The sequence below is a fragment of the Homarus americanus genome, unplaced genomic scaffold, assembly GCF_018991925.1.
Source record: "Homarus americanus isolate GMGI-L3 unplaced genomic scaffold, GMGI_Hamer_2.0 scaffold48090, whole genome shotgun sequence".
Classification (NCBI taxonomy): domain Eukaryota; kingdom Metazoa; phylum Arthropoda; class Malacostraca; order Decapoda; family Nephropidae; genus Homarus; species Homarus americanus.
In genome coordinates, this window is record NW_024753848.1 from 318791 (window position 1) to 340097 (window position 21307).

General features: G+C 37.0%; 1 protein-coding gene across 4 annotated transcripts; it reads right to left on the reverse strand.

Annotated features, from left to right (window-relative positions):
* Positions 1-1327: 1327 nt before the first annotated feature.
* On the reverse strand, positions 1328-20684 carry LOC121855634 (WD repeat-containing protein 37-like). Of its 4 annotated transcripts, XM_042350700.1 has the most exons (13): positions 20581-20616; positions 19068-19156; positions 18456-18609; positions 17380-17450; positions 17072-17188; positions 13752-13943; positions 12966-13138; positions 12121-12421; positions 11191-11329; positions 9830-9899; positions 9403-9579; positions 8783-8963; positions 1328-3954 (listed from the first exon to the last, which is right to left on the reverse strand). In XM_042350700.1, the coding sequence occupies exons 3-12, from the start codon at positions 18593-18595 to the stop codon at positions 8829-8831; spliced, it is 1515 nt and encodes a 504-aa protein (XP_042206634.1). In that variant the 5' UTR covers positions 18596-18609; positions 19068-19156; positions 20581-20616; the 3' UTR covers positions 1328-3954; positions 8783-8828. The 4 variants fall into 4 exon arrangements, with proteins under 4 accessions (XP_042206634.1, XP_042206635.1, XP_042206633.1 ...); XM_042350701.1 differs by lacking the exon at positions 19068-19156 and having other exon boundaries at positions 12121-12376; positions 20581-20684; XM_042350699.1 differs by lacking the exon at positions 19068-19156 and having other exon boundaries at positions 1328-2999; positions 20581-20684.
* Positions 20685-21307: the final 623 nt, after the last annotated feature.

A 21307-nucleotide genomic window follows, 5' to 3' on the forward strand; every position in this document is an offset into this window, starting at 1 on the left:
TACTATAACTAATTTATTCTTAACTGTATGAACACTTATGTACCTGTCTTTGTTGTTTATTTGATAAAATTTCTTAAACTTAAATCTTTTTGTGTCACTGGCATTTATTCACTCACTGATGGAGAAAAATTCATTCTACTGACACAGCATATGAACACCTAGTACAGAACTTAATACAACGAAATTGAGAAAGCCGGTTTAAGGAAGTTCATCACGATGTCATAAAACACATACAGGTTATGGAGTTAAACAAGTAGATGCTTCATGTAGATAGAGAAACAGATAGATATAGATTATTAAAAAAAATTGTTATAGAGAGTTCATGTGCAGATAGTTACAGCAGATGCAAGTTAAGTTATATAGATAATTACATAAAATTTATGAACAGTGAGTCATAGTACAAGACATCATCACAATATATATACAAGATACACGTATTACCCCTGATAAACCTCGAAATGTGATTCTCATGAACATTACCAGCCATTCCTTATCAGAGAGAGAGAGAAGTGTAGGGGTATCGAGATATTAATGTTGTCTAGCACTCAGGATGGAAGGAAACTCTAATGTGGTTTTCTTATATAATATATATAAGTTATATGATAGACAGTCTGGTGCTGGAGATGCCGTGTGGTGGGGAGCAGCTCAGTAGAAGACGTTCGGTGAGTATCGTGTTGAAGGAGGTAGATGTGCAGGAGCTTCGTTAGAGAAGGTGTTGCCTGTTGCTGGCCTCCTGGTTGAATGAAATGTTAACAGCGTGGAGCTTGCTGGAGGAGATGTTGCTTGTTCAGGAAAATGGGCAGAATGAGAGTTGGTTGGTGAGGAAGCTCAGAGAAGGACATGCTCGCTGGCGGGAGCGAGGACCGCCAGGCAGGCGGAGGAGAGGCGAGGGTCGCCAGGCAGCGGCAGAGGAGGAGGTGTTGCTTGTTCAAGAAGATTGGTCAGACTGAATCTCAAGGGAGAGACAGAGCTTATATACACCCAGCAGCAGCCGCCAGTCCTCTATGAGTCATGTTGGGAAAACCCGAGAAGTAGCCGGTGACTAGTTCCGTTGCTAAGATACGGTAACATCTGGGGACAGCTCTCGCTTGGTTGCTAGGGGAGGCGGCACATTGGAATGCGATACGCAGTTTGTAGGGGAGACGTCCACTACAGAAGACTCCCTTAACATAACTTTCATAAAAGGTCTTTAAATACAACTGTTTTTTGTTTCCAAGTACTTTAGGATAATTAAGCTTCTCTCTCTCACACACATGCACCCCCCTCTCTCACACACTCCCACCCAAGCTATTTCAAAAACTCATAATGGATAAGAAAACAATTAAGATCCAAGTATAGACATTTATGAAAGTTCTAATCATAATACTGAACACAAACTTTTTTTCATAGGAAACATTGCTATATTGTTCCAGAACACAAAATGTAAGTCTTTGGCAAGAACATAAAAAATTACAGTATAAATTCACATTCTAAGATACCACTCTGAATCGTACGAATATTTCCCATTTACTTCAGATTTTTTTCCCCCTAGTTCTTTGTATTAAAATTTAGATGACAAACACCACCCTAAATTATAACTCATGTTTGGTTACTTTGGTTCAGAACACAAAATGCTTCTGACTAGACAAACCTTACCCTATAATAAAGAGAGGATAAAATATACACTAAATAAAGCTTTAAGAAGAGAAGAACAAAAAAAAATAATGCTGCAACTATAACATGTGTGAAATATGATCAACATGCTTTAATAATAATTATGTTAAGCCTCTTTGAAACACAATGATGCTGAATCACCTGTACAAATATTTACAGAACCAACCTGTCAATTATGCCCAGCCCACTTTTGGAAGATAGCACTCGTTACGATTCATTAATGTTGCTAGTTAGGGGTTGGTAAGAGTGTCCTCCTGTAAATCAATATACAGGGGTATATAGTCTGCCACAGCTTCATCTTAATGTTTACTGCAGAAAATTAAGTTTTCAATTGATATAATAATATATTAAATACTAAAGAAAAAAAATAACAGTGTATATGGTGTGGAGGTTTACCTGTGTGTCTCTCTCTCTCAGCAACCAGTCAACTTTTGTGAACTGTAAAAGGTGTTAAGGCTTCTAAAAGTGGGTGGAGACTTAATCCTTGGTATGGGATTAAGGAATGATTATATTAGTACACATGACAATGATATAAATTTCATCTAATTTCTTATCCTATGAAATAAAGTATAGTACCTCCCAGTGGCAACAGTGTGTACAGTAGTTAATAGATTCCTATAGAGAGTAATTTACATGAACTACAGTATTTTACATATATATTGGCAATAGTGTACAAGTTTACTAGCCATCACTTTATGCAATTATTTACACATTCCAAACTTTGTTAAATAAAAATACTTTTCTGTAAGGCTTACACAATAAAACACCAGTTTTCAGTGATATAGGCAACTGGAGACCAAGTATCATTCACTTGCAGAAACTTTCTTATCAAGTCACTGTTAATACCAAAACAGCAGTTACTACAGCAAGAAAATTGTAAAGCAATCTCATCTTACTCTTTCAAATTTATACAAACACCCACAGGCAATGCCAGAACACCTATTAACTATAAACTTGTATGTCTCAAACACGTCAACATACACAACATTACATATCCATTATACTGGACCTGAAATATTCCCACTAATATTACATCCTGTCACCACTTTAAACTGACTACTGTATATAAATACTGTTCAGACGTGTAAGTCCTATTAGGAATGAAATCAAATCAAATCAACACCTGTTCATAGTTTCTCAGACACATGTAAATCTTATGGTACTGTATTCATTTTGGACAAACGAAGAATAAATGAAATCATTATACATGGACTCAAATTATACTTGTGGATAAATTACACTTACATTAACATGAAGATCTTGGAGGATTTATGGATGGATATGTTATCTGGAGTAAATGTTGACTTAATTTAAGGGGAGCGTACGGCTTAAAATACGATGAAAATCTGAAAATCACGAAAATATTCAGAATAATTCCTGAGGAAAGCTGTTGCCTATGGCCATATGCTGACATATTTTTATTGCATAATTCGTAATATTTATGTAGCTATGCATCATTGTTCTACCTCCCTTCATTTAGAGGGCTCTTCTGTTTATGTAGAAAAAGCTGTAGAAAAGTATTCATAATAATAGTTTGGTGTAAAGTATAATACCAATCACTTGGTAGAAATCAGTATCCGGCACCTTTCTCAGCTTGCTAACCACAGGACAAGAGTCAGTTACCCATCAAACATGCAAGAGTGAGGTACAATCATGAGTTGCTCTCACGCCACCTTTATCGGCCCTAAGGGCTTGGCTATTTTTGGACCGATTCTAATAAAACAAAATCAAAGTAGTAGAATAACATTATGCATGGCTGAACATATAGATTTTCTTTATACTATTTGGCTTAGTTTATTATTTGCTGTTTTACCTTTATAAATATTTTGAGGAAAAAATGGTAAGTTATGAAAAAAATTCATGCACCCAAAACAAAAGCGATAATCAGAAATATCTATATGTCTCGTTCAAGAGGAATAAATTACTTATATTACACATGAATTTCAACGGAATTTAGCAAGAAGTTATGGAGAAGTAGGATTTTGAAAATTGATATAGCAACAATGTATCTGGTGTCCTTAATTGCTGACAGGAAATTTATATTAATTAATGAATTAATAATGAATTTTGTGCTTCAGCCGGGCACTCCCCTTAACTAAGAATACATTACTGTACTTGTAAAAGCCTCTGATGATGCAAACAAGGCAGGATGGTACAGTATGAAGACTGCAGGTTACCACGAACAAAATTTTATATACAAAAGAACAACTATGAAACTGTTGAAGGCTCACGATGGGACTAATTAAGATATAGGTCCAGAAACATTAAATCAGTCCTGTTAAGGTGAGACAGATGCACCAACTGAAATATAAAAATTAAATTTACCTTAGAAAGTATGTGGAATCAGGAAGCCAAATACAGTAGCTTGGTGCAAGACAGGGTAAAAAGCACACATATGCATGCACTGGTGGGGGTGGGTTCTTATAAATTGCCTTGGCAGATGTCAATCAGTTGAATGAGGTAGACATTACTTGATGAGATAACACAATCCTCATTTATGTATGAAGGTGCATTATGATTGATGCTTTAGTTGGCTGGTATTATTAGGTGTGCAATTATAGGAGGGGATGGTAGTGTTAAGTGTGCAAGAACCAGAGGGAACTAATATAAGAAAAATGCAATGATAATCAGGTTTTAGACAATGTAGGATTACATAGAAAGCACTTCAATGTAAATTTTGTAATCAGGGCATTTTGTGTGCGTGTGTGTGTGTGTGTGTGTGGGGGGGGTGTATTTTCAGAACCACAAACCTGCTACACTATACATCAAAGCAGAAATATAAATAAAAACAAAAGTGATAAACGATATTAAAGAATAGAAGATATAAACTCACTCGAGGCACGCACACACACCATGATCATATTCTTGATAACAATTTCGGAAGACCAACAAGCCATGAAAATGAGCCTTAGACACGAAGTTAACACAATCCTAAGTGACCAATAACCAAAATAGCCAAGTGATGGTGCATGAAGCTAGACAATGCTTACATGACTGGTGGAAGACGGTACAACTCCCTTTTTATGTCCAATGAGACAATTAATGAGCCAGACAGACAACATCTTCTCTGATCACTAAAATACACACGTTGCAACAAACCAAGAGAGGGTAAACATGCCAGAAAACAAACTAAATAACCAGTGGAGAACAGGACATGACAGTGATTATTGAAAGTGAAGCGAGACAGATTGTGGGTAGAAAACGCGCGCACACATACACACAGAGCCACTACAGAAGGGGGGAGGGGGGTGAAAGAACCACCGGAGGAGACACACCAAAATACTGTACTGGACTTCATTACTGACAGGCAAAAAAAAAAAAAAGTCTGCTGACTCCACATTAATGACCATCGGAAAATGAAGTTCAAACTGATTCTGGACGATTCATGGTGAGAATTTCCAGACGACTACACAAATACTGGATGAGGAAAATTTAGTCACTCCAGGATTGATTAATGAAGAGGATGCTAGACCCCCCCCCCACTACTACTGGATAACATAACAATCAATTGTTCCAGGATAATTAGTAGAATGTCAGACAATCCTATGTACAGCTCCTCCCAGACTTACAACCTACTCGACTTAAGTCCACCCGCACTTACGACCTGCCTCAGTTGTACCAAAATTTGGTTAAATTATGTATTTTCGAGTCCCAAAGTCAGTACACAGACGAAATTTTCATCTGTAATTCACTTTAAAATGGCTGGCAAGCTTAAAAGTGAGTGTTTTGTGGTGCTGAGAAGAAAAAGAGACACCCATTTTCGATTTTCTATGTATTATTTAAGCATTTCCGACTTCCGACCATTTCGACTTACGACCTGGATGTCGGTCCCTAACCCTGTCGTAAGTCGGGGAGCAGCTGTATATAACACAAGAGAACAAATACCAAAACATGGGTTAAAAGTACTGCAGAAGACCAAACAAAGGAAAGATAATAATGGGGAAAATAAATGTTGGACTGATATGCTGTTTATCATATTAACATTGGATTAAATGTTAAGTACAATAAATCTTAAATTTTTCCTGATAAAAGAATTTCACGTGAGGAAGAAGACAAGATCATAATCTGTTTTAGTTTAGCTAATGGTCACAGAGTAGAATATGCAGTGTGTCTGGTGTCTTCCAGGCAGTGATTCATTTCAAGGTCTTATTTCCCGTTAGACGGTAAGAACAACACGAGAACAGAGGCTGCTAGAGCACGTGAAACTTGAGTTGAGTAAATTTGTAATGTGGTGATACTGTACATGTATGGACTTGGGTAACGTAAGTGGTGCTGGGTGAAGCTGAAGCATCAAAAAACTTATCATTTCTATAAATCACAAACATACAATCATCTGATCCTAGCAGTAAATGTTGCTACACATCACACAGCTTATACAACATATTTACTAAAGTGTTATATATATATATATATATATATATATATATATATATATATATATATATATATATATATATATATATATATATATATATATATATATATATATATATATATATATATATATATATATATATATATATATATATATATATATATATATATATATATATATATATATTTCTATATGGGTGTATGTAGTTTGTGCATATTTCTGTGTTAGATAACATTGTTTTCTTCAAAGCTACAATCTATGTTAATGCTATATAAAAATTTAATAAAATCATATACAGTACAGTATACAGTACTGTTAATATGATGCATGGAAAGCAATAATAATAAGTTCATTATACACATGTGTTATTTAATCACTGGCAAATTTCAATCAATGTGGCTTCCACAATATACAGAAAGAAACTAAACATTTATAGGGAAACATCAGAGACTATTTAGAATGCATATGGTTGCACAATGGAGATGCTGTTCCTAAAGGACACACTCCACCTCCACACTTAATGGACCACTACCCAACACACACACACACAAGACCACCCATGTATTTCTTCCCATCCTCTTGTGTGTTACCCCATAACTGTACTTCACCTACTACACCACATTTAAGTACACCTCGAGTTTGTTCTCTCCTCATATAAACCAAACAGATAATAACTCTTTCATTGTACTGATAAGAGGAAACAGAATCCACATTAAGAGACACCATTTCTCACCTTACTACAGTATACATATGAGAAATAACATATATAATACAGATAAATACATAGAATTTACTGTACAGGCATTTCATAAGTACAGAAAATGTATAATAAAAGTACTAAATGACAGGAATCCCAAACAAGAATAACAAGGTAATGCTGATCCTATGCAATATAAAGACCCCCTCATACTTATGGGATTTTTTATTTGTTTACTTTTTTTTAAATGATCGATCCCTTCAGTCTTCATCCCCAAGCCATGACAGAAAGAGTAACAAAGTTCTCATACACTACAAACAAATATAATTTTAATATATAGAGAAAGAAAGAAATAAAATGGAAATTTATCTTTTGCACCCCCCCCCCAAGCCAAACTGATTCACCAAACAGTAATAAAATACTTCAACGGCCGATGTGTATCATAATATCAACGTATGATGCGTATCATAATATCAATGCCATACAATATGATAACTTCAGAAACGATGAATTATCTTTGTGTAGTGAAACGGAGGAACTGTTATCCACTGTATGAAGATTTTTCTGAGTCTAACTCACCACCCAAGGCAAGTATTAGAAAAAATGACTCGCAATCAATATCCTGTATCACACTTCATCAACCTCTGTCTTATTTCCAGCTCTCTGATGTATGTAGCCAAGATAGACAATTTCCACATCCATCTCTTTTTAAGTACATGTGCTAATGACCAGTTCCATCTGTTACCTACGGTGCTGGACCTTCACATGTATACCACAGAGGCTTAGTCTGGCACAAGTCTCTCCTAACTGCAATACTGTATTTTCCCCTCCTTCCTTCTCTGAACACTCCCACATGAGAACGAGAGACAAGATAATAAGCTGATACTGGTTTAAACACAGCAATGACTAAATTCAGCGTGACTGATATGCTCATGATATAAATAAACTTGAAGGGTTAGTTGTGTCGTACGAATCTGACACCGTTATACCGTACACAACTAGGGGAATCGTACAAAAATGTCTCATCTCATTATGGCGATAAATTTTAAGCCAAATATTCTAGTCACAACAGTAATGGAAGATTATGTTTTTACCTCACCTGTCACATCACAGACAAATCTATATAGGGTACATTTTTTCCAGGTTAAATCCATCTAATATACAGTTCCTGGGTTCAAAATTGGCATGTTATTGATATTGGAACCTGTGCTTGTGTGTGTGTAGAAGTGTTTAATTTATATATATAGTGTGTGTGTGTGTGACTCAACTCGGAACCTATGAACAATGTCCTTAACACAAAAATTAACCTTGCTAATAATGTACACAAGAGATAGCACTGGTAATGTTATAAGACTTGCTTCACTTCCTTCTGTTCTCCATCACAATTATCATCAGCTGTAAATAGTGTTTTATTCCTCTCACAACACTGCTATATACCTTCCACTGTTTACATCTCTTCTCGACCTACACGGGGAACATTAACTCGTACAACTTCTACTACCACCTCTCAATTAATTTACTATTAATTTGTATCCTAAAACAAATTCCTTGGTTGTTGAAGACAGCAGATACAGTATTCATTTCTAAAACCTGTAGCTGTATAATGGTCATCGATTCTATTCTGCACCACAATTACCTACTAATATAGTGTTGAAATGGGATGTGCCACGCATATGAAAGGCACACGATACATTGATGGAGAAGAGAGTCCCAGTACACACTCATATCTGCACCAAATGAACAATTACCATGAGATCACATTATCTTTCCAACCATTGTGTAAACTCTGCAAACTATAGATGTAGATTATTATATGATGAACAGAACAAACAGCAGAGCATAAATGTCCAAACTAGTATATATACCCAAGGTAGTGTTGTGAGGAACTACTCACCCACCATTTCATCAACCTTGGTTATGGCACTATACAAAATCTGGTAAGTATAATAAGCCTACCATGGGGAATTAGCCGAAGTCAGTAGTTTTAGTAGGGTTTAGACCTCAGACAAATAAACCAAACATAAAAGGTCTCGGGCGGCCATCATGAACAAACTTACCGACAGTGAGTGAAAGGATCCCTTAAGCTCTGAGGATATGAAATACTCAGTCTTTGCCTTCCTTAAATGAGTGTATAGACCAGCCGTACACCACGCGATCGAATCCAGCGGTAAAGAGGTTGCAGCGAGCCCCCAGCGAGTCCTCACCCCAAGCCACGCTGCACACCATGCGACGATGACACTGAAGACAGGAGTATACGTTAAGACTCTATGTAGCTTCCTAATAAACCTCACAACTCCAGACTATAATGATGATAGATTGGGTCGAGTTAGTTGAAAATTTAAGCTAAATGAATAAAATTTATGAAAAAAAAAGAAGTGAACTCTCTCGTTCAATGCACACACAAGGGATGAACTTGTCCTCTGCGACATATAACATATAAGCAAGAGTGTCTACATTGTGCATTTATTCTTATAATAAAGTAATGAAATTATTACACAAGCCCAGTCTTTTGTCAGTAGGAGTCAAAATGGCAAGTTACACCATTGTGAAAGGTGTAAAGAAAATATTCAAAGAAACATTAACTAAACACCCAAGACAATAATACAAGCTATCCTGTATATAATTAAACCTCTGAGTTATTAATCTCGGTCAAGAACAAGACACAGACTGCTCTCACCTGTCTGTTACTCCGTGGTAATCTCGCAAGGCGGTTTCCCGTGAGATCATAAAGACGTACATGGCGGTTGTCATGGGGGATAGCAATGACGTTGGTGGGTGAAACAGCTAAGCGATTAACTGGCGAGTCAAGGCGGATAGTTGCAAGTGGAGATCGCATGTTCTTCACATCCCACACCTAAGAAAGCCAGGATTAGTAACAATATAGTTTTGATGGAGATATTTTTTTTACCCTGTCTCTCCTTTCATTAACACGAATAATAAAGCTCAATACTATCAAAAGAAAAGAGTTTGAATGGCAATAGCAAGTGCTCTAAAACCTGCACAGAGTAAATTAAATAAATAATGTCATCTCTCGCAAATCAAAATTCCATATACTGAACCCAAATTTCCCATAGACTTCCATTACATAGAGACACTGTACTAACCTTTACACTTCGATCATCAGAGCCACTCACTACCTTGTCTTCTCTGGTGAAGGACACTGATGTCACACTCCTGGGGAAGTAAGTTTTGCAACGTACAGTTGTAGACAAAAGAACACAGCAGGGAGGGAGTGTATGCTGTGCCTGTCTCATAATTAAACTAAAAAAAATCTTTTAGTTGTGTGTAAAGAAAATTGCAGACTATTAATTGCCATTAATTGCTACGTTACCAAGTCTCCACCCACCCCTACAGCACCTCCCTCCCTTTAGGATTCTCTTAGTCAACTACTGTATGTGGATCTGCTTTGCCATGGCTTAAGAGTTACAGATCAAGTTTCAATAGATGCTAACTTGACCAATGATACTCACTCATATTACTGTAACCCAATGATTAGATTTTGATCAACAGTTTTTGATACTTTTTGCTAACAATTTCCTTTGTATTTTTTTTTTTTTACAGGAATTAGCCCACCCAGGCACAGGTCACTAACCCACATCGGAACCTGGGGGGCAAAAATTTAATACTGTAATAATAATAATAATAATAATAATAATAATAATAATAATAATAATAATAATAATAATAATAATAATACAGTAATAATAATAATAATAATAATAATAAAAATAATAATAACAACAATAATAATAAAGAACCACAAAGAAAAAAAAAAAAATAAATAAAAAGTGAGGAACAATATATGTATGTTGTGTTGTCAATACTAAGAGAAACAATTGAGACCCTACAATTGTGTGTAAATGAGGCAGAAAGTCAGATCAGCAACCTGGGACTTGGTCACAATTTTTGTTATGCCATGTGGCAGCAAGATCTACCATAGACAACACATTATGCTTCCAATATCTTCCCAGCTGTAGTACCGCCCAGTTTGGTAGCTGCCTAATACCTACTACCTAAATGGTCTTGAAAGTAATTCATGGTAACCCTAGGATAGCTCTGAACATTGGTCATGGTAACCCAAGCATGTTCCTGAAAATAAGTGACAAGTGACCGTAGATTAGATTTGAAATATATTTGAATTCAACTCGAACCTTTTGTTATTTAATTGAATTTGCCCATCTAAAGTCATCTGCCCTTCACAATCTCAAGTTAATGACTGGAGATATTTTTTAGAAATGTCCGAAAATAGTTGGTAGTGGTGAACATGGAGTGAGGTACAGGTATCTAATTACAGTACTCAGTTTTATATCTACATGAAATGAATCTATCCCGTAATTGTGAAGGAGTTTAGGTCAACCATTCTCAAGATATTGTTGAATAGATGACAAAATAAAGGAAGAGAGATAAAGAATCATTAAATATAAGTAAAAACAACACATCTCCCTAAACCTGATGCTTTACGTACTCTGTATGTCCCTGGAAGACGGATACAGAATGTATTGGCTCGCGGAAATCCCACAATCGGAAAGTAGTGTCTTTACTGGCAGTCACTACAAGGCGCTGAGTTGGGTGCGAACAGCAGTGAGTCAGTTCCTGGTCGTGACCTATGGGAGACACAGTGCATTTATCACTTTTACATTATTAAGGACTCATATCTTACAAGTACTTAGAGCTTTGTATAACTGTCATCTTACCCATTAGTCAGTTCTTTCTAGGGTGGGTCAGTTGGGTCACATAATACTTTATGAGTAAAGGCTGTAAGTCATAAATACTAAACCTGAAATTAATATAAGTCTTATTCTCTGCCGACTACTGCACCTCCCTGAGATAATATTATGTGAGAGCTGTTTTCCATCCACTCTGTGTATGTCTATACTGTCATCTGTCCAACCCTCTATAAATATATCAAACGGCTTATCAATAGGACAATGCTGTACAGTATAACAAAAGCCTTTGCTGTTAAGTGTGTTAACAGGAAACATAAATTCAATTTATATAAGCTAAAGCTATTTTTAGTGTAATGAAGATACAAAGATTAAGTGATCATTCCTCAAAATATAAATATGTTCAACTGTTCCTCTTAATTTCTAATCTTCCTGCACAATGTAAATTATACCAGGCTTGTCCTTATTATCTTTTATACAACATAATTTATACCAGAACTGTTTCTGCTTATGATGTGAACAATGTTTATTATACTCTAGATAACCTTTGTTGCTGCTTAGTGTGTGTGTGTGTGTGTGTCAGACTTATTAAGCAACATCTCTCTTCATCTTTAATAAAATGTTAAACATATCATTTGCATCTTTAATGCAGAAAGTGTCAATTATGTTCAGTTTGTCTCTGGTCATTACTTGAACATTTATATTATGCTGATCTAAGGCATTTTACTTACCAATTAACTGAGAAAGTAGTTCACCAGTAAGTGTATCATAAAGGTTGGCTGTTCTGTCCCAGGCAGCAGTAATTGCCTGATCTCCACCTGGCAGCCAGTCAGCAGCGATCACAACACTAGTGTGTCCTGTCAACTCCTTTAGTGGTGTGCGCAGTGTGGCTGCTCCTCCACCATCACCTCGCACACACATCATCCCTCCGTCATCTTCGTCTTCGCGATCACTGCCATCAACTTCATCCTCCGATGAATGCACACGCTGTACAATAAGGTAATCCTGCTTTTGATTCTGCATGTTTAATTGCTGTGGATGGTAAATATAAATAATGAAAATAAAGTAAGGTGAAGCATATTAACATAATCAATGTAGCTATAATAACAGAAGAAGATATATCTTGATGACCAGTTAGGTACTCAACCCCCTTCACTTCCCCAATTGTAAGGTTAGGAACCCATTTACAGCTGGGTAGACTGGGGGTGCCCTGGGCACAAACTATAAACACTGTGGACAGTTGAGTGGTGTACCCACTTGGCAGCTGCACCCCAATATCTTGTATAACCTACAGACACTGTTGTATTCTGTCCCCTCTTTGAATTTTTACCATGATAATGACAGGTCAAATAGTAACAATGCAATATTACACAGTATATTTATTAAAATCCTAATACCTTTAAAAGATGTAAAAACTGTCATCTTAAACTCTCTCATGTGTGTGTGGAATACAAGGGGGAATTGATAAATAATAGACATGATGGTATCATTTTTAAGTCAAAACTCTGAGGTTAGCAAGGCAGTAAAACCTTTAGGGACACATTTGGTTTTACAGAAAATAAAAATTATACTGTACCAGCTGGTCAGGAGTGATGGCAGCTTGCCATACATGTGCAGTGTGGTCACCACTTGCTGTGAGAATCAAGTCTTGCGTTGGATGAAACTTGACTGAATTAACAGACCCACAATGACCAGTGTACTGCAGCAAGTTCCGACCCCCATCTATGCCCCACACACATGCTGTTTGGTCTGTAGAATTGAGAAATAAATATTATCCCATCAGCATCACAGAGGTCTATCAAGAGACAACAATGTTTGGTAGTGAGACAAAACCAATAGTTGTAAAGTAAAGCTTTGAAATTGTGACTGCAACTTTTAGTGGCCTATTAGGAATAAAAGTCATGACCCTGTAATAGAGGTGCGATGTCTGGGGTCTGGGTAAGCTGGCAACATAACCCAATAATGAAAATAACAACATTTTTAGTGACTGAGGCTATATTGTAGTCTATTTCTCCAGGCTTAGCAAACCAATGTTCAAAAAGAGACGTAAGAAAAAATAAGATAAAACTAGGGTCACAGATTGAGAGTCCATAATTATGAAGCATCAACTCTCATGAAAAACTCTGTATAGGTCTGACTCCCTGAGCGATAGTCATGTATACTTTAACATTCTCAAGCTTTGAAGAAATGAAGGGGAGGAGAGACTACAAGTTACATTCACAGCTTAAAGCCTTTTTGTGACCTGATGAGACTGCAGGAACTTTTATTTAAATAATAACATTCCAATTGCTTCCTCTAATCACTTCAGCACACAGACTACTGTATATCTGATCACTGATGTAGTAAGACCCCCCCATCTCACCAGCAGAAGCTGTAGCGATGACTGGTGTGCCGACGCGAGACACTGCCACGTCCCACACTCCGTCTCTGTGACCAACATACTCCCGTACCATTCGGCAAGATACAGTGTCATTCTTAAAGCTGGAGACAATCTTGGAGGTTTGAACACGCAGTTTGTTGGCTGCCTTCACCTTCTGTGAACTCTGGCCCCCAGCTGGTACCAGAAACAAGAGTTGAAAAGGTTCAGTTAAACTTGTGGTTCTGTATATATGTAACAAAAGGATCTAATAGTTGTCAGTAAATATCTGATATATTAAAATATAAAAACATTCTTAAAATATTCAAACTTAAATACGTAATTGTAAATTCTCTTAATGTCTGTCTGGTCATGGAGCAAGACAGTTGTAAAATGTTCTACAATAATACTGTACTGCGAGTTACTCATATTTACAGCTTTAATTTTGAACTTATCTGTACATTACAAACTTACAGCTTTACACACACACACACACACGAGGGAAGGACAAAGCACTCCTTCAATGCTACTTCTTGCACAGTCAACATTTAGCCACTTCCCACTCACCAAAGATTACTGAACTTTCAACACACAGCTCTATTTTCATATATGTTTTTTTTTAAACTCCGTATACAGGTAGTCCTTGTTTATCGCAAGGGTACTTTTCCTGAAAACCTTTGATGTGTGTAAAACCGTGATAAGCAAACAAATTTTCCCCTAACAAAATTAATAACATATAGTACTAAGGGGAATGCTTATCTGACCAGGAATTTTGGGGTTACGTGGGACTGAATTTTCATTGATAAAAAAACATGACATAAATACAAATAAATATATAATACAACTGAGATGTGTGAACATGCTCTCCCTCTCATGACCATTCATCAACTGATCCTTCACCATGCTCATATCATTAAAGAATGTCTAATTTCACCCCCAAAATAAACGCTTTTGCCAAATTCGAAATAAAAGAGGACCACCTGTACACACATTGACCCTAATAATACTATATACTGTAATAATAACACCAGAATTATAAACTGTTGTTCTAAAAGAAAATCAAACTTAATACTGTACACACTACCAAGGTAAACCTCTGTACAGTACTGTATAATAAAGCTACTAATTAAATAAGCATGAAAAAATAAATAAAAAAACATAACGCAGAAACTAATGCCAAAGCAAGTGCTAACAGAGCCCCCAAGTGTCTATGAGCAACCCTGACATACTGTACACTCAAAAAAGCATCACTTCCTATTAAAAATTCTTTCCATAGTAACATGTTAGCCCCTTCAGTGTAGAGACGCCACTTTTAATATTTTATTCGGCTAATGCCAGATGATTTTATTCAGCTCAGAGGGAACCCGTACGCAAGGGATTAATCTTATAAACAGGACTGTAGTTAGTACATGAATTCTGAGTCTTACCAACTGGATCCCTTCATAACCTCAGTGATGGACACATTATATTACTTGTGTCCCCTTCTACCTGGGCTATAGAGGGTGTTAGAAAAGTCCCTGTGCACCTCCGTTGTTATATGCCCTTGATCTACTTACAGTAAATATTGTGAATGGTATCCACTTCCAAAATTTACTGTAAATAGAAAACGGTTAATAGTTATATTTTCAATTACTGCAAGTACACAGGGACTTTTCTAACACCTGATACAATTCCAGGTACCCGGCAGATGGGATTAAGTGTGGGGGAAATATCGTGGTATTTGGTGTTTGTTCCTTATGGTGGGATAAACAGCGGCCATTAGTACCGAGGTCACAAGTACATTGGAGCGACCATAAACTCGACTTGTTTTTTTATATACATATCAATATGTGTGTATCAGCAGATTCATCACTGTTTTCATTGTCTGCCAGTTTCACCACACTGGGCTGTCTATGATTTTGTATACAATTAAATCTCTCCAACACTTATAATTTTACTGTACATGATTACCTAAGAAACTCCCCGTGACTATAAGCAGTAAGTTCATTTTGTATAATAATTTCTTTAAAGGTTTTATATTACAGCTTACACAATATATCGACCTTCAAAACAATAAGTAAATAAACATAATACTCGCTCTTGAAAAACTCTGTCAATTCTCTCTCTTCAAATACACAATCTACTATTTATAATTTTCTTGTTAAGGGAAATATAAAATAAAATGGGCTAATACTATATACTGTATGTAATATATGCAGGTAGTGTAAGCAACAGTTCTCATATGTGTACAGTCTAGCCATGTATGATATAAAGTTTGCTACAGAGAGACAAAGTACTATACAGATAAATCAGACCATTACAAATGCGATCAGTTGCCCAGGGAAGAAAGCCACAGTCCTGCATAACTTCCAGCTGCAGAACAGGTGAACCAGCTGCAACATCACCATCACAACACTCTGTTTATTACTGAACACCTCTGGTAGTAGACAACATCTATACACTATTTATTGCAAACTTTAATCAGCCCAATAACCGATGTTCCGGTCCCAATTGCACTTTTTTTTTACATGTGGGGAAGTTTTTACCTATACTGTACCACACCCTGCCCCTGTACCACACCCTGCCCCTGTACCACACCCTGCCCCTGTACCACACTCTGCCCCTGTACCACACCCTGCCCCTGTACCACACCCTGCCCCTGCCCCTACCACACTCTGCTCTGTACCACACCCTGCCCCACCACACCCTGTACCACACCCCTGCCCCTGTACCACACCCCTGCCCTGCACCACACCCCCCCCTGTACCACATTCCCCCTGCACCACACCCCCCCCCTGTACCACACCCTACCCTGCACCACACCCCACCACACTGCACCACACTGTACCACACTGCACACACCACACCCTGCCCTGCACCACACCTACCACACCCTGCCCCTGCCACCCACACCCCTGCCCCTGTACCACACACCACACTGCTGTACCACACTCTGCCCCTGTACCATACCCTGCTCCTGTACCACACCCTGCCTCTGTACCACACTCTGCCCCTGTACCACACCCTGCCCCTGTACCACACTCTGCCCCTGTACCACACCCTGCCCCTGTACCACACCCTGCCTCCCACTCAAGGCTGGGGGTAGACTACATTCTTCCCTAACTTAGCTGACTGTTATGGCTACACATCTTATTATCAAAACCTCAACACCCAACGTGACCTTCCACTGTTGATTTATCTTTTTTTATTATTTTGAAAATTCGACCAAATAAAAACATGAAGCTGAAGACAATAATAATATTAATAAAAACAGAAGTAAAGATGTAACTCATGGCTGACCAGATATAATATGTGACATACAACAAGAGAACAATAATCAAACTCACATTTACTCTTCAGGCCTTTTGTGGACGCTCCGTCATTCTCATCATTACCGCCTGGACGCTCTCCTATGACAGATTCTCTTTCCAGTCTCTCGGTGAGGCCGTCAATTTTGTCTTGCACTGAAAAGGTTGACAATTACTGTTACTGTAAGTGCAATAACATTCTGAAGCTAAAATTATTTCACATGTTCAATAAACTACAGTATTGTACAGTACACCAACGATACCTGTATTGTAATAATACATATAATAGATTACAGTCATAGAATATTTAAAAAAAACATAAAATCTTGATATTTCATGATACTTACAAGCAAAATTTTCCGCATACAGAGCTTCAAATTCCTTTTCTATTTGTATGAACAGATCCTGAAGTCGGGCTCTGAAAAATTAAAGTTCCGATTAAAAAAAAAATAATTAAATGAAAATAAAAACTGTATACTGTACTTGTAAAATCTCATTTGACAAAACTTCCACATACTATCATCCTTGGAGACAGTTTCTACCAGTACTCAATACCACACAATCAATATCAATGTTGCTTAGTTAAGACCCAACTGTAATTAAGATAAACACAAGCGGCGTTAAGTTTTTATGTCACCCCAGTAATATACCTCATGAGCCCAGCGCCCTCCAGCACCTACCAAGCTCCTGTAAAAAATATGGTTGTCTGTGTTGTGTTGAGGATGTGCAGGAAGCTATCAAGTGGTTGGAATCCCAGGACTGAGTTGTGGCTTGGGCAGAGAAATGTTTTTGGGGGGAATGTGTGGACTCTGTGGCTACCAATGTACACCACATGGTATATAACTGCTCTACAACCTGACTCTCTGTTCTTCTTCTCATTATGTATATTATTAGTTTATCAGTGAGAGCATTTTCATTTATTAAATATGGGAAATAAAAGTTGATTTACAGCAACAGCGAGGCACAAGATGAGAAACTTCTGATGTGCTCCTGTCTTTTACACAGTCAGTCCAGCCAGACAACACACTTTATCATATTCAAATACTGTACTGATTAACCTAACATTAATTTATACAGCAATATAACAACATGATCTTAAATGACATCAACTTCTGCCATACCATTTCTAGTGGCATCTCCCATATGACTTTGACTCTCCAAATACAAATGACTAAAAGTTGTAGAGAAATGCTTTACTGGCCACAATATGAAGACATTGGCCAAACAAATACAGTATATAGTACTATAATAAAATCCCACAAGAATGAACTCCTGTAAACTTGAAACAAACTAATTTAATTTTAATCTCGGGTATAAATAATTTGAGTGATGGACAACATGTAGAATTAGAAAACTGGAAAGACATCAAATTCCAACGTTCATTTAAGACATAAAGGAAATAGAGACAAACACCGTACAGTACCTGAAGGGTGGTGGGAGGAGGTTGTCGTGGTCCTGGTCGCGGTAGTACTGCAGCTCGGCGTCCGTGTGACTCCGCACGCGAGGAACACCGCCTGACCTCTTCTTCCCACCCGACTTACTCCCCAACCCATCCTGAGGCATCCTATTCTACACCCCTGTGAGGATATCATAAAAGAGACAACACATTAATACTGGAACAATGTCCTCTGGGGTGCTTATTAACTCACCTCAAGAGCATCCCAAAACAGGTGAAGGAATCGCTATTTTTTGGTAATATTATTTTGGCGCATTTTCTTGTCCAAACTATTACCTTCTAGCAATGCCAAAGTGATAGATTACACAAGCAAAGAACATTTCAGAGATGGAAAAGCACAAACACTCCCCAGTCACCATTCTGTGTGTATGAACATTTCCGGCAACTATTATATTATAGTGTATAAGATTTACATTGGTACTGTATAGATATTTTGCTTTTGGTTAGGTTAGGTTGGTTAGGTTACGTTGGTTAGGTTGGATAAGTTAGGTTAGGTACGTTAGGTTAGGTTAGATTAGGTTAGGTTCAGTAAGGTATGGAACGGTCACTGGGAAGCGTCAAAGCAGCTAATAGACCTACCAATGGATAAGAGGATAAAGCAAGTAAATAAAGTTGTTGACAGTTAAACCAACACACGCGGCATCCTCGGATCGATGGAACACATCTACCTATAACAAAAATAAATAAATAAAAACAAAAATAACAATATCTGCAATTCCTCCTCCTGTTCTGAGATATTTGTACGTTAAGAAAGAAATACCTATCAAAATATTTCCTGTAATTGCTATTTAACCTGAGACCATTATCCACAGTAATAAGTGTATCAATTAATGGGAGAATTATCGTTTCGGTCATGCACCTATTTTGAAGAAGGTCAGAATAGAACAAAGGATGGAGGAAACTGTAGCGGGCCTATTGGTCCATATAGGGCAGTCCCATTTACACCCAACCCGTATTGCTCATATATCCATCCAACCTTTGTTTGAAGCTATCCAGCGAATTCGAGTTAATGATGATGACTGGTAACTTGTTCCATTCATCCACCATATTTCCAAGCCAGTGTTTACCTATTTCACGCCTAAATCTAAATTTGTTTAATTTAAAACCAATTTTACGAGTTCGCTCCTGGTTGGATAGTTTGAGTACCTTTGTAATGTCCCCTTTGTTTAGCCCTGACTTCCATTTATACACCTCTATCATGTCCCCCTCACTCTACGTCTCTCGTGGGAGTGCAAATTAAGATGCTTTAACCTGTCTCTGTACTCAAGGTTCCTAATGCCTGGGATTAGTCTTGTCATTCTCCTATGATTCTTTCCAAGGATTCTATATCCATTCTGTAATACGGTGACCAGAACTGAACTGCGTAATCCAAGTGAGGTCTAACAACCGCAAGATCTAGTTTTAGGATGACCTCGCTAGTCTTTTAACTAACACTCCTTTGTAAGAACCCAAGTACTTTATTAGTCTTTAGAGCAAATACACATTGTTTACTTGGCTTAAGATCCTACTTATCATTACTCCTAAATTTTTCTCACAGTCGGATTTCAACGTTGTTCATCTGGCATCTGATATGAAAACACATTAAAACCATCGGAAAAACATAATTGCAACCTAACCTAACCTAACCAACCTAACCTAACAAACCTAACCTAACCAACCTAACCTAACAAACTTAACCTAACCAACCTAACCTAACCAAATTAATCTAGACTAACCTAACCTAAAACTTTAAAATACAAAAATTCTGTACCTGACCAAAACAATAATACCTTAATTAACTACAGGTATATAAAAACACTTCAATAACGAGTGTACCATCATCACAGTATGGAACTAAAAGTGTAAGTGTCCATTAGCCAGTCAAATCACTATACCTCAGTGTAAAATATTATGCATAAAATAACTGGTAAAGTTTACACTTACACAGTCACTCCCTCACATTCAGTCAAGTGCACAGTCACAGTCAGTCACTCACTTCACAGTCAGTTAGTCAGTCAGTCAGTCTATTATGTCATTATTCCCATCAGACTGTTAACCGGATGTATCTACCCCAGTCAACCAGTTCATTACAGTCAATAAAGACATAAATTACCTAATTCAATCTTCAGTAACTTCTTCTCGACACTGTTGTTTACACTCAACACCTGATTACTACTGAAACTTCCATATCGTACAAGAAGTCTAGATATGATCCAATCAGAACAAAGTCTTAATATAAATATACGTTATGATTGGTTAGTTTTTAGTCTCAAAAGTATAATATAGGATTGCCGAAAGGTCTCTGTATCTGAGCCAATGAGAATTAAGAACTAGTAGTGGTGGGTTATGATTGGTTAATTTTTAGTCTCAAAAGTAAAATATATGATTGCCGAAAGGTCTCTGTATCTGAGCCAATGAGAATTAAGAACTATAGTAGTGGTGGGTTATGATTGGTTATTTGGGTGACATATTGGTAATGGTGCGCACGCAATAAGTCGTAGATGTCACCAACTTATTATAACGTAAATTATATAAGAAAACTTTACAATGCTAATAATTATAGATATAAAGTAAATTATATATAAGAGACGAGTGTGTGCAGGTTTAGGGGGACATAGAGACGTAATGAATGTAAATAAACTTTGTAGATTTTTTCACTATAATGATAAGAAAACATTATTTAAACCTCATAATTATTATTTTGTTTAATTAAGTGTAAATTTCGGCATTATTACACCTTTATATAATTATTAATTCTTATTGGTTTATCTTTTCTTATATTGTCACTCATGAATTTTGTTATATATGAGTATAATTGATAAAATAATGGATATATTTAG